The sequence below is a fragment of the Channa argus genome, chromosome 8 (assembly GCF_033026475.1).
Source record: "Channa argus isolate prfri chromosome 8, Channa argus male v1.0, whole genome shotgun sequence".
NCBI lineage: Eukaryota > Metazoa > Chordata > Actinopteri > Anabantiformes > Channidae > Channa > Channa argus.
The window spans coordinates 9,772,389-9,787,112 of NC_090204.1; the positions used below are offsets into that span (position 1 = coordinate 9,772,389).

Consider the following 14,724-nt stretch of genomic DNA (forward strand, 5'->3'; position numbering starts at 1 on the left):
CAGCCAAATTAAGGCCACGGATTTCCATCACCCAAAATAGCTGGGCCATGAAGTAGCTGAAGCTATTGAAAACAGTTCAGTGTACACTATTTGTCCATGAAATGAGTTACACAGAACAGGATCAACAGACAACTTTTTTTTTTTAATTTTATTTTATTATAACCTGTTATAAAATCAACATGTCCATCAGTACACCTGTCATCTACGTAATGGCTGCGTATTCACACACTATACTGTCTGCATCTATAAAGCCCTGCCATGTTATGAAGGCACTCCATACTTCTGTTTCACTGACTGCATGTCAGTCAAATCTCAATGCTGTTAAATTACTCTACGGTTTGACATGCAGGTACATATGACCACAGATCAGTTGTATTTGGCTTTCAAGATTCTTTATATGATTCTAGTCCACACATTGCTTGAGAGGCTTTATGCTGATGTACAGATGTTGCCCCTCTTTAGTGTCCCTGCCGTGTCATCCTCAGAATCTGGAGTAGCAGACCTTGCACGTCTTCATCCATACGGCCCTGATGGTATACATTAGTGAGATTACTACATTACGTGGATCACTGATGACTACTTGCTTGTTTTTCTGCATGTTCTAAAATATTTTTTGGCATTTGGCTGAAGAAAACTAATTTGTAGTCCATCAGCAAACTCAGCCAGTTATTTGCAAGACTTTACTGGAAACTTGAGATGAAGCACATTTAACAAAGGAAACATAAGCCAAGTACTTGACAGTTCACTAAAGGGCAATGACACCAAACCAAAAAGACAAAAGGAAATCTAATGTCTACAGCTTTACTGATGAAACATGCTGAAACTGACATCTGCTTAATCTGGTTTGCAGAGGAGGACAGATCATTACCGGTCTTATTCGTCTGACAAAGTCTAGCAGCCACTGCGATTCATAGCCCAAACTATGAATGTCTTTCCTTATAGTTACATAAAAAATGTGTCCATCTAGAATACCCCCACCCAAATAAAGCCAGTACAGATGTGTCAAGTACAGACATTTACACATATAACATGAGTATAAATCTTATTCTGTGCACATTTGACTGACCTGGACAGCTGCCAATAAATGTGAACGGTATACAGCCACGACCTGTTTGTGTTTTCTCTCCCAGTCCTGTAAAAAGGTTTCATAAAATGTTGCTATGTTTTTTTTCTACAAATAGTAGTGATATACATAGTAGAAAACAGAAAAGTGCCTTTTTTACCCAAGTGTCTCTTCTCACCTGAAGCTGCTGGGTGAGTATAGAGATCCTGTTCTGCAGTGCCATTTGCTGCCCAGGGTTACCATGGTGGGTGGATGAGGAGGAGGATGATGTAATTCCAAAAGGAGGTGACAAAGCTCCTAGGGCCTCTTTTAACCGGAACACCTCCTTGGACAGCTCTGTTATCTGCACAAAGTTTAACACATCACTTTGCCCACATCATAGACTGTGTTTACATGTACTTGAGTAACCAGATTCTTCAGAGATATCAGGTAGCATAGGTACTTGAGGAACAAATTTACATGCAATCCAACAACAGTTTATACTGGATGTGTAATCTCTTACCTTGCGGTCTTTCTCCTTGACCAGGCCCTGGGATTCCTGAATGTTCTTTTGGAGCTCCTGGATGTGACTGGATTGGGCCTGTAGTTCTGCAAGCTGCTGCTGCACTTTGGCCAGCTGGGACTCTGCGACCTGCCGCTCACTCTTGTTGAAGAGAGCATCCCTCTGCACCTGGAACACCTAGATGAATAAAATCGTTGCAGCCAGTTACTTCAGCACTGATTTTGGAATTGGGGGCGACTGTGGCGCAGGAAGGTAGAGCGGTTGTCCACCAATCTCACAGTTGTTGGTTCAATTCCCAGCTCCTCTGGTCACATGTCACAAGTGTCCTTGTGCAAGACACTTAGTTTCTCCCGGTGAGTGTTGGCAAGCTGCATACCATAGCAGCTTCCCAATCTGTGTAAGAGTGTGTGTGTGATTGTGAGTGCAAATGGGTGAATAAGAAGCAGTGTAAATCACTTTGAGTCTCAATAGGTAGAAAAGCGCTATATAAGTGCAGACCATTTACCACTATTTTCTGCTTGTATGGAACTGGAGGGTGACAGAGGTTCAAAGTTTGACTGGCAGTTTAGTTGCTGTGATTGACAGATAACACAATAATACACACAGATACACAACGGAACAAAAAAAGCTTTTCCATAGTGATGTCTGATTGTTTTTATTTTCTATGTGGAAATGTAAAATGTATCTTTGTCAAAATGGATACTCCTACAAATAATGTTGTGTCCTGGGAATTTCCAGTTTCCCTTGGTAACAGTTCTCTCTCTTTAATCTTCATACACCCATGCTGGAGTGCAAATAAATGCAGTAAACTAGGATAAAAGACATCTTAAAGTATGTGCTTTGATCACATACTTTAACTGCATCTTTAACTTTCATATTATAAGGGAAATTTGACCTTGGAAGGATTCTGCCTCAGAGATACAAAATGCATGTGTAACGCAGTTATGTTTTTATAATAAAATTCTCTCTACTCCTGCCAAACTCAGTTCCTGAATTATATTTAAGCCAATTTGAAGATATCATCTAGGAGAAAATGTGGCCACTTCACTTTTTTACTACCCAGTTATAAAAGGTGAGATTATGATATTTGGAGTGTCATTAGGCGCTATAGTGTTCACACAATGCTACTTTAGTGCACTATATAGCATATACAAAGTGATCAGTGAAACAGAAGCAGATACTAAAATACAGGCAGGAATACTGCCTTTATAGAATCTGTCTCACAACACAAAAACATGTAATGTGGCAGCATTAGACGAGAAAAACAAAAATATCCCACACACCTCAGTGCAGGTCTTCTCATGTTTGCGCGTAAGATCATTGAATCGGGCTGTGATGGCATTGATCTCGGCCTGCAAAGAGAGCCGCAGAGCCTCGTGGTCCTCTTTAGAGATTAAACCCTGTTCTGCGGCTTTCTGTGACTTCAGCTCTCTCAGCTCCATCTCCTTCTCATTCAAAGCATCCTGAGCTGCTGCGGCACTGCTCTCACTGGCCTGCAGAGAGCGCTGGAGCTCTGCCTGTGAGGCAAGAAGAACAGCTGATAAAAACAGTCTTCTTCCAACTACATTTAAATTTTCCTTACAAATTCTCTGCTTTGATCATTCTCACTGTATCATTTGTGAATGTTTGTGCTGACCTTGACTTCCTCATGCTCCTCTTTGGATATGGCATTGTGCATAGTCTTAAGTTTGGCCTCTAGTGTGGCAGCCTGCTCCTCAGCCTGGCTACGTAGCCTCCTCTCCTCCTGGAGCTCCTGCAATGTCTGAGCTAGCTGTTCTGATACTGCAGACAGCGCCTCCTTGTGTTTAGAGAGTGGCACTGCATCTTTCAACTGAAGGGCGTCCTGAGCACGGCCCTCCCTTTCAGCACACAAACAGTCCAGAGCCTGGGCAGCTTCCTGTCTTGCCACTTCCAGTTCTTCTCTCACTACTGCCAGGGTGTGTCTGGAGTGCTCTGCTTGGACAGGTGCATGATCATTTACAAAATGGACAGAAAAAGAAAATATTAATTATTTTCAGCTTTTGTCTCTTGAACCTAATAATGTTCTAGTGGGGAAAATAGAAAAGGATAACACTGCACACCTGATATAATTGAGGGCTTCAAGCTCTCAGAGTGCTCCTCCTCTTCTTCCTCCTCTTCTTCATCATCTCCATGTGGAGGTGGCCGAAGTCTCTCTAGCTCCAGGAGAGCTTCATTGAGCCTTCTTGCTACATCCGCCCTCTCTCTGGCCAGCTGCTCACACTGGAGCCCCAGAGTCACCTGCACCTCCTCCAACTCTGCACGGGGCACACACTTCCTCAGCTGCCCCTCTAGCTCACCTAATCGCTCCTGAAGGCAACGGATCTGATCTCCATCTCCTGCGCTTCCTCCCTCTTTCTCTAATGTTGTGCTTTCTGCCAGGGCTGCCTCCAACTTAGCCACTTTGTCACGGAGGCACTGCACAGTTTCTGTCTCTTCTCCGTCGTTGTCTTCCTCCCCTTTTTCTTTCATTGACTCCTTCTGGGCCAGAGCAGCCTGCAGTGCCTCTACTTTCTCTGTCAGCTGTTTGATTGTGTCACTGTCCTGGCTGCTCTGACCCCCTTCATTGCCCTGTTGCTTAGCAAGCTCCTCCTCTAGCTGCGCCACCCTCGTTCTCAGCTGCTGTGCCTCCTGGCTCAGACCCTCCTCTGCTGCCCCAGACTGGCCTTCAGTCACAGCACCTGGTGTGATAGTATCCCCTTCGCCGCACTCCACAGAAAGCACACCAAGATGCATCTGCTCCTTCAGCTCCTCAAGCTCAGACTTGGAGGAGGCCAGCTGCCCTTCCAGGCTACGCAGCTTCTCCTTCAGAGCCTCTATACTCTCTGTATCCACAGCACCTTGAGATTTCTTATCACCCCTACTAAAACAAGACAAACATTATCAGATATTTAGCCTCATAGTCAATCCACAACTAATAGCTGTTCACATATTATAAAAATTTCTTAATTATTTTTAAATTAATGAATCAATTAAGTTATTTACATTTCAGAAAATTATTTTGAAAAATGTCGATCACAATTTCCCAAAGCTGATGTCAATGAGTCCAAAAATCCAAAGCCATTCTATTTACAAGCTTAAAAAACAGAAAACACAGCAAATGTTACCATATTGTTTGTTAACAAATGTGGGTCAATTTTAATCAATAAACAATATATTATTATGGATCTTCTGTGTCTAATCAATTAAACAAATACGAATTTAATCCTTTCCTTCAGCTGCAACCTGTAATAATACAAATAAATGTTTTCATCATTCCTATTTAGAATGGATACACAACAAATAAAATAATTTTTGTAATTTCATACAACAAGGCAACAAACTAACATGTCATGATGTCACAAGTACATATTTTTCACCTAAGCCTCAGCCTCCAACTTGCTGCAGGAAAAGCGTAAACAGTCAGCACTTTTAAAAATGACCCTGGCAGAGCCACCAGATGCTGGGGCTTTGGAACTGATATTAGCAAAAGTGTGCACATCCCAGAATAAAGGTCTGATTCATCACACGAGTGTTAAGGTGAGTATAATCTACGTTGGCTTTTTAAAATTGGTTTGAATGAAGAAATAAAAGAATAAGTCTTACTGCTCCTCAGCCATGCTGGAGGCCTCATCTGAAGCCTGGGCCTGAGAGAGGCGTTCCTGAAGCGCTTCAAACTCCTTCCTCAGGGTCTCGTACTGAGCTAAAGGGACATAGTCTGAGCTGGAAATTTGCATGTCTGTGTCATCCTTCTCAAACATCTCCAGCATCTGTACACAACAGAGAAAATATACTTGGTTTTGGAGTTTATCACCTTTCCGTAGTACTGTATATCAGTCAATGCTGAACTTTGCACTGAAGCTAAAATTGTGCATATTGTACACATGTTGTCCTTATGGTTCACTAAATATTTTTGTCAACAGTATTGCATTGTTAGGCATATATAACTAGATTAGTAAAATGGCGAGTCCTCAGTGCTGGGTGGAAGAAGGTGAACCCACAAAAGAAAGGAAAAAATCATCCAGCAGAGACCTTAAATGTTTCACACAGCAGGGGGCAACTGGCGTTCTTGGCCTAGACCACTGCTATTCATACAGTGGTGAGAAAGCCACATCAGAAAAAAACACTTCAAACAAAGTTTAACACTGCTTTAACCAGCATGACCCAGTAAGTGAAGAATGTCTACAAAATGCCCCCATGTCTGCCTCTGATGTGTACTAATGTATGAAAACCCCTGTCTTGGTGCAGAGTCACAAACTTTAAGTGGTTATGAGTAATTCTGCAATCAAGGACACTCAACTACCATTGAATATCTTCTTTTGCAGTGAACCATTTAATAATCATTTCACAATAAAGATGTATCAATTAAGAGTTCTGGGACTGTCTCTGTGTGTGTATTTGTTCTCTTCTTGAACTTACCTGCACTTTCAGAACAAGTTCAGAGTTTTGTGAGGTAAGTTTCTCTATTTGTTTGTGCAGCTCAGCAACAGCAGGAGACGGGCTGGCTGAGTCAGTTTCTGTTACCTCATGCTGAGCACAAGAGGATCTGGAGCGCTTTGAGAGCAGCTTCTCTAAAAGGAAAGTTAAAAGGAAACCACAAGAAATGACGTGCTAGACGCATTAAAGCCCATGGGGTAAAGCAGAGACACATGCATGTGCCATGGTCTTGAAAGTGTGTGTAAACACAGATGACATACCTGGGAAGTCCATCATTTCGTCCATGTCTTCAGAGTCACTGGCACCAATACCATGGCCGACCTTCAGCTCTTCAAGCAGCTTGTCCCTCTCTACCTCTGCTTCTTCTAGACGCTGCTTTAGTTGGGACAACTACCGTACACACAGGCAAATGAAATGTTAGTGTAAATACTCACTTTTCGTGTCTGATGTACAGCTATAGCTCTGAATTAAATTAAGTTTTGAAGAGACATGTAGAACACTTTGTGCTGCCTGCATGTAGTACCTCCTCCAAGGCAGACAAGGCGCTTTGTTGTTGCTGCTCCAAGGCTTTGATCTTCTGGAGCAGACGGCCTCTCTCCAAACGAAGACGTCGAATCTCCTCAAATACCTCCTCATCTTCCTCCTTTCACACAAAACACAAACAAACAAGAAAATTAATAAAGTTGCACATAATATAAGGGCTAAACATTAACTATGACTAAAGAGGAATGAAGATAGTGCTAGCCTGGGCTGGTTGTTGTGTTTCTGGAGGCTGTGGAGAGGGAGCAGGAGACAGGGGTTCAGGAGACTTGGCTGTGGGAACAGGACTCTGGGGTTGTGAAGATGGTGGCAAACCCTGGATCTTTCCGCAAGAAAACAAAAAAAAAGAATGACGCCGTTAAGTTGATATTTTCAAATATCACACAATGTTTCTGAAGAGAAATCACTTCTTTGTTTTTTTTTTCTAGGTTGTTTTTACCCAAAAACACAATTAGATGATGAATAGTACAAATGAGGAAGACGGACATAAAAGGAGAAATGGACAGTGTTCCCCTACATGTTAAGACACTAACACTGATGTAAGTATTGCCTCTCAATGTGGTTAAAAAGGTGTTTTCCTTTTCCACAAAATGTTTTACAGTACCTGGAGAGGAGAGCGGGGTGGTGGAGGAGCCTTCCGTTTGCGGGGGGTTGTCCCCCCTTGCATTGAGGAGGCGCCTGAGGGGACTTGTGGGGGCTGTGTGAGGATGGGAGGGGATCACAGACAACTTAAAATGAGAAAATGGAGGAAACTAAGATAAGGCAAAGGGTCAGCAACAAAAGGGAATGGAAGCCAACAAAAAGAAAAGCAGTATTCAAAAACAATGACCTCATATTGGAAAACATGCACAATATGATCGGCCAAAGTGGGTCATGATCTCATTGATGGAGGGAGTGATGCAGAATACAGGATTGCAACATTACCTCCTCGCCTGTGTCCTCAGAAGCTACGTATGCAGAAGGAAAAGACACACACAGCAAAACACATGAACCTCTACACAAGTGAGGTTCAGCAAATGCAAGAGGCGGTAGAGGTAAAACACCACTCGCTTTCCCAACACAAATCTTGTAATAAATTCTCACAAAAACAATTTTAGAATCAAAATGAATGTGGTGATGCATCATGTGTACACTATATCCCCCCATACTCCTCCTCATACCAGCCACACATTTGTTGTATATATAAGTGACATCTTTGTGGGAATAAAAGTGGAACAAGCCTTTTGTCTCTTTAAAAAACCTTTACAGTCACACCCAGCTGTTCTTCTGATCCACTTCCTCTTATTACAGTGATTTCCTGGGGGAACACAGCCACAGACAGAAGCCACTGGGTCTCATAGTAATGCATGTGGGATGTTCCTACCAAGTGCTGTGCGGTCGTAAGCGGTTTCATTTATACCTCTTGATTAAAAAGAACTTATGAAGCTTCATTTATAGTATCAAGTCTACCTGTACAAGTAAAAAAGACCTTATACTTTACCGTGAAGCACTCCATCCTGCAACATCTGTATGATGCGTCGGTTGAATGTGGCTACACTGTAGTCAGCGGCTTTGTGTCCAAGGGCATCAACCAGATGTGTGTTGGCTCCACCTCTCAGCAGAGCCTCTACGGTTTCAACACTGTCACTCTCACAGGCAAACATTAACGCAGACCTGCAATTCACAAATATTATTACTGTATAGCACAGTGTAAATTAAAACTAATAACCCAATCACAAATTACAAAATACTATGGAAGTACTGTGAAATCACATAATTTTTCAAACCCCCAGTTATTTTTTTTGTTTTGTAATCATTTTCAACTAAGACGTTCTCAAAAATCAAACTGAAATCTGTTGTTCCCTGCTAGAGGTCCTGACCTGCATCCCTCCAAATCTCTCCCAAGAACTTGAGACCCTCTACTGAAATCCTTCTTTTATCCTGACCCAGACTACCCCCCTACTCTGACAATAATCCTGAAGAGGTTTTTAGGTTATGCATCAACTGAAGAAGATGCATTATTCCCCAGTCTGTTTTAGCAGGCCTTCTACTGTCCGACATGCTCAGTCATTCGACCTGTCAGGGCTACAAGGCTCCACCAACTAATCAACTGTACTGGGCTATTCAGAGGAAGAGTGGACCATTTACAGTCCAGTACCTTCCGTGATTGTCCTGAAGGTTAGCATTAGCACCTCGTCCCAAGAGGAATATACAGAGGTCCACTCTGCTCATCTGGGCTGCTAAGATCAGGGGCGTGGCCCCATCCTAAAAGGGACAGACAAATAATCATCCAATTATCACTAATGATAAGGCTTTGGTTAATTATGTTGTCAACAACACTGATAATAATTCATACATACATTCAATTTATTCATTCATACATTTCACACTGCCAAAACAACTTGTAACAATCTTCAACTTACAGCGTCCTGGACATCTAGACTGGCCTTAAAGTCCCACAGGGTCTCAGTGCAGGACAAACAGCCACTGACAGCTGCATCAATTAATTGGATTATTAATAATGTTATCACAGGTAAATCCTCACTTTAATACTTATATGAGTAGGATCTTTGAATTTGTTGTATGCAAACAGCTATGTAAACAATTAAATCATGCTGTAGCCTGTTGTTACCTGCGTGATGAAGGGGTGTCCTACCAATGCTGTCAGTGCAATCTACGGCCAATCTCTCCTGCGTGGAAACATAGAAATAGCCACAAATAATATTTTGTATACAAATAACAATTTATATTTGTTTTATTCAGCTTATATATTGTAGTATAATTAGGCCACAGTGTCACTGTGTTTTACCTGTAAGAGTCTCTTTAAACACTCAGGCTGAGCATTTTTGGCTGCAAGGTGAAGGGCGCTGAAGCCTGGTGTCAGTCAGTTAAAAACAGACTTTTATACAGAATCTGTGACACATGCAATCCAACAGCCTAGAGTTAGAAGATAAAGTGGTTTTATTTGATGATAAAATAGCGTACCAGCACCATCAGGGCCGTTAAGATCAACTCCATGTGAGATGATGAGCTCCAAACAGTCTAGCCTGCCTCGGGACACAGAGAGGTGGAAGCTGCCAGGAAGACAAAGGACAATGTACATGTCACTTCTGATTAGAAACAAGGAATGACTGAGTGTCTATTTATAGTGTCTAATTTCTGAGAATGATTCAACACTGGTAATTTTTGAATTAGTTGAAATTTTCCTTACGAGAAAGCAGAACTTTACTAGTTACTTAAAAGGATCAAGAAAGAATTTAATTGATAAGCAGACTCCATAATGGTACTGAAATCAATCAGTCAATCAAATCATTTGATCCCACTCTTTCATTTCTATGGGCTTAACAATTATTGGAAACAAGTGTTTCTAATATTTTAATCCCTAAAAGTAACTACAAAAGGTCAAAAGTAGGTGATTAACTTACGCCGACTTTCCCTCAGCATCCAACTTGGTGGGACACAGACCTTTCTTGACGATGAGAGCAGAGACTTTGTCGGGTTCATTCTGCTCCACAGCCTGCAGGAGCCTCTCATCACTCTTACTCCAGTCCTGACTCTGAGGGGGACAAGCCATACAAAAGGTCATTACCCTGTGCTGCCCTAAGGGAAACTGATCCCACTCTGCACATCTTATAACAAAAACAACAGAATGGGTGACATATAGAAATACAATGCAATTGCAATTTTTTTGGCCTGTGATCATCAACAGAATCTGAGATGACAGTTACATAAAACTGGTTTAAGATAGAAACATTTAAAAAGAAGAATAACACTAACCAATTTTGTTTCTATTCCAAAGCATAGAGAGAAAAGATACCTACTGGCAGTGGCAGCAGGCTGAGGCAAGGACAGAACCGCTTCATCAGGCTAAAGAAAGGCTGTTGAGGATCCATTTGTCAAGCAGGGCGAAACAAGCGCAACTAAATACAGCTACAGTGTTCGAAGCAGCAAATGTGTGTCCTGACTGACAAAATGTTCCCACCTGGCTACATAACTAGTATACAGGCTCAAACCAGATAACGCAGAGAACCCAGCAAAGCATAAGTTTCTACCAGATACACTTTAGAGGTCATAGCAGAATCACAGCAAAAATATTAAAGACAGAAAGCTTAAAATTGCACCGCCAATAAAAAAAAGAGCAGCTTGTCACATAAAATCTGCCACACACAGTAACACTACTATACATTGTTCGAGCAGCATCTCCCTGTGCAGAGCTTCCCTGTCCACATTCAAAACAGCATCCTCTCGTCCTGGTTCAGCTGCTAGCTGGGACATAGCTAGTGTAACCACTGCACCTCTCACACAAGCACACGCTCTGCCACCTCCTTCCCCTTTTTACTGTCCTCCTTTCTCTAACCTAATTACTTCTTGCTTCGCTCTTTTTCTCCATTAGTTTTTGTCAGGTCTTGCACGGTATCCCCTGGCAGCATCATAGATTTGTTTCTCTGCAGATACAGAGTGGGGCCTGTGTGATGTGTGGACTCAGCAAAAAAAGAAGAGAAACAACCCGGATAGGCTGCATGTAAATTGCTGCTTTTGGTGAATATTTACATCGTGGAAAGAACATAATGATCCCCATAGACAGAAAAACCAATGTCTTCTATGTAGACCAGTTATCTACATCCACCATGACTGAGTGAAACTACTCATCAGCCTCATACAAGATTGTAGTGTGCTGTCCCAGGTAGCCTGGAGGTTAAATTCTCCACACGACTAACAGCGCTTTTTTTGTCCATTCCGCTTATTCCAAGAGTTCAGGGTCACCGCAGCGGATGATTGTCCACATTTCGATTTGACACATTTTTTATGCCGGATGCCCTTCCTGACACAACCCTCCCCAATTTCTTCCGGGCTTGGACCGGCACTGCACAGCTGAGGATGAGAATGGGCTGTTGGGGGCTCACTGTCGTGCCTAGGGACACTTTGGCATATAGCCGGGACCGGGGACTGACCCTGTGTTCTGTGGCCTTACCAACTGAGATACAGCCACCCACCCCACACGCAATCACTGACAGTAACAGGCTGTAATGCTGCAAAAAACGAGGGTCTAAATGCTCAGAACATATAGAGTCAGCAGCTGGTAGTTTATCTAACTGTACCAGAGACCCAGGGATATAAGTTTGCAGGGTCAATGACTCCAGCGAGCAACAAGCACCTGGCTAGCAGCAAATGAGCAGGCAAATGCACAATACATCATAGATCAAGGTTAACACACACATTACAAAGGCCTGCAAAGTATTTTAGGGACAGCAGCAGGAAAGTAAGTATTTTTGTAATATCTGTGTGTGTATTTGTGTGAGTATGTGTGCACCTGTGAATAATTGAAGGCCACCTGAGATCTCTGGTTATGGCAGCAGTCTGGAGACTGCCCTGCTCTCCTGCTGCTGCTTAGTGACACTGTATCCCACTTCCCCCCATACACATACAGACACACACACTAAGGCCATACTGGGACCTATATAAATACTTTGTTAATGTGGAGCAACTGAGCAATGTAAAATTAGGTTACAACACAGCTTGCGGGGCTTGTGCCTCTAAATAGCTTTTGGACATAGAAAATAGGTGTACTACTTTATAACACATCCAACTGTGAAGATCTATGTGCCCCACAAAAAAAAGACTCTTACCTCATTCTTTTTAAACTTAGCCTTCAGACTTTTCATGGTGGTTTGGTCACTTCTATCTCACCAGAAACACTGAGACAAAGTAAATCAACAGACTTAGTGTTTAGTTTATTCTGTCTCTTAAAATAATTTCCACATTTCATTCATTAGTTGGGTGGTTTATCAATATAAATGGAACTGTATCACTACCAGGACAACATGAACACTACTGCAGTAAACGACCAATATGACCGTAGCTGTATAAACACGTAGCATACCTGTGGAAGACAAGGTAGTCCTGTTCCAGGTGAGTGTCTGTCCCAAGGGCTGCTCACAGCGAAACACTGAAGTCACTGCTGCCTGGTCCACAGCAGGAATGGGCCCGCCCCATCGTAAATCAACCAATCAGCAATGCGCAAAACGCCGGATCAGCGTTTGATTGGCGATGATGGATGGCACATTGTATCTGTGCACAAAGTAGAGCTAATGTCCGGCGCGTATTTATTTAAAGTTTAACAAGTTGATATAAAGTGTAGAATACTCGAGTAGAGTCTGTCATTTTGTCGGTGTTCTCGGTTAAAAAAGCTCTTCTACCTCAAAACTCAACTCAGTGCAGGTGTGGGGAAGTTCTTTATTTTGAGCGTTTTAACCAATCACTGAAACGTGAAAGTGGATTTAACCAATGGCAGCACTGGAGTATCTGAACCCGGAAGTTCACGGTTTTGTGCAGTAGGAGAATGTGTGGTCAGTAAAAAAAGGACTTAAAACTAAATGTTACTTTAGTATTTAAAGTTCTACTTAGCGTATTTACTTAAAATATATATTTGACAGGGCATCACAGCCTCCGTTTTAGGACATTTATATCGTTATTAAACGGTTATTGGTCATAAATAAATATAATTGAGCTATTTTCACAAACTATACCGTTAAATAAGACCAGGCTGTTATTTTACATGCAGTACAAGAAAACACCAGGCGATGGCAGTAAAACAAAGGCAGCTGACACTATATAAACCTTTTATTCCTACCTCTTTTTCACATCCCCTATTTCAAACTAAACAATCAGAGCTATATTTATATTAAACGAATGGCTTTAAAACACATGTCACATGCCACTGAACCGCTACAGAAAGAGCAGCCTGTTTGCATATCTTTTTTAAATTTCATAAATTCTGTTCAACTAGGGAAAATGCAACATCTGAGTGAAGCGTGAAGTTCAGAGAAAATGTCACATCCATATTTAGACCTTTATAATGAGGGAGCCTTATTAATTCTCTGAACTATTCCATTGCTTCTCATTGTTTCTGTTTGATTCAATTAAATCTTTGGCTCTTACACAACGGTGTTTATTTTGCATGAACTCGGTGCCTTGGTACCTGTCTGTCTGTCTGTATGTATGTATGTCTGCCCCGGTGATTAAATCCCTGTAAGAGATCCTGCTTTTCCATTTCAGTTTTCCTTTTCTCTGTGCTCTATATGTGTCTTTCTCTTGCTGTGTCTGACAGCTTGTCGGGGCCTGATTTTCCATCCCTCGCTATGTTTCAATCTTCCCAGGATGGGAAGAAATTTTTTATGTATGCTCAATATGTTTCTGGCTTGTAAGAGATGTTGGACTGAGCCAATTGTACAGATGTAAAAAAGGGGGGATGGAAAAGAAATAGAAGATTACTGTTACATTTAATATGGAAAAATTGTAGAGAGAAAGAGGAGAGGTGGTGTTTTTATTATGGTACGGAAAAACTTGACACATCAATAGAGTGTTTGCTAACAAACTATCTTGTAGCATCTTAGTCCTTGTTGTGTCAACAAGATCTATCTAAGCATTGAGCGAGTAAATCACTTTAACAGAAGATAAGCGATTTAGCACAACATATTGATTATGTTTTCACATAATAATTACTAGTTCTCATCAGATGTGAATCTTGTTCCCATGAGCTTTTCTTTTTACTACAGCCTTTTTCTCTTAACAATTGAGAATAACTTGTGAGGAAGTGAGAAGAATACATTAAACAGAACAAGGAGTCCAGGGATTTTCCAGGAGTGTTTCCCCAGAAACACTGCAGCACCTGTATTTGATCACTGTGATCCTCCACTGGTTCTGGAGTAGGTGTTTGGCGAAGACTTACAGAAGCAGGCGGCCTATGCAGTCAGGAGGAGGAAGATATGAAGGTTTGATATAGCATTGATGGTTGTGGCAAAAGTGGTGGGATGGATTCTAGCATGGTGACCTCATCCTGTCTCTCGCCTCTGGGAGAGAATGTGAGCTCATGAGTGTCGTAAAGAAAAAGGCATTTATGGCCTCTTAACAGACTTCGATGGACCTTACCCACTGTAGCACACAATCCAATTTGCCACCCTGGACCTTGGATAATGGAACATCTGCGATAGGGTGAAAGACACTCAGTAAGAGAGCACAAATGAGGAAACTAAAGGGCTGTTACTCACTCAAATGCTTTATTTTGTCATGTGATATTGCCTGTTTTTGTGTCTGAACTTTACTACAACACTGTTCATATTGCTCAAGGGATGGTGGGTTTTCCCTATTCCACCACATTCCTTTGGTCAGCCCTTAGGCTTTTTGCAGTTAGATGTTATTTTTAACT

The 14,724-nt window shown here is 41.9% G+C and overlaps 1 protein-coding gene across 6 annotated transcripts; it reads right to left on the minus strand.

The window, feature by feature from the left end:
* Nucleotides 1–144: 144 nt before the first annotated feature.
* Nucleotides 145–12,484, minus strand: ankrd24 (ankyrin repeat domain 24). 6 transcript variants are annotated; one of them, XM_067513429.1, is made up of 23 exons: nt 12,400–12,484; nt 12,146–12,214; nt 9,944–10,074; nt 9,504–9,592; nt 9,328–9,392; nt 9,151–9,208; nt 8,942–9,012; nt 8,677–8,783; nt 8,020–8,192; nt 7,464–7,486; nt 7,144–7,236; nt 6,745–6,861; nt 6,523–6,642; nt 6,260–6,389; nt 5,982–6,133; nt 5,169–5,332; nt 3,647–4,446; nt 3,202–3,518; nt 2,849–3,082; nt 1,566–1,742; nt 1,242–1,406; nt 1,067–1,132; nt 145–527 (listed from the first exon to the last, which is right to left on the minus strand). In XM_067513429.1, exons 2-23 carry the CDS (start codon nt 12,179–12,181, stop codon nt 459–461), a joined length of 3,357 nt encoding a protein of 1,118 aa, XP_067369530.1. In that variant the 5' UTR covers nt 12,182–12,214; nt 12,400–12,484; the 3' UTR covers nt 145–458. The 6 variants fall into 6 exon arrangements, with proteins under 6 accessions (XP_067369530.1, XP_067369531.1, XP_067369529.1 ...); XM_067513430.1 differs by having other exon boundaries at nt 6,745–6,855; nt 12,400–12,479; XM_067513428.1 differs by lacking the exons at nt 12,146–12,214; nt 12,400–12,484 and adding an exon at nt 10,340–11,132 and having other exon boundaries at nt 6,745–6,855.
* Nucleotides 12,485–14,724: the final 2,240 nt, after the last annotated feature.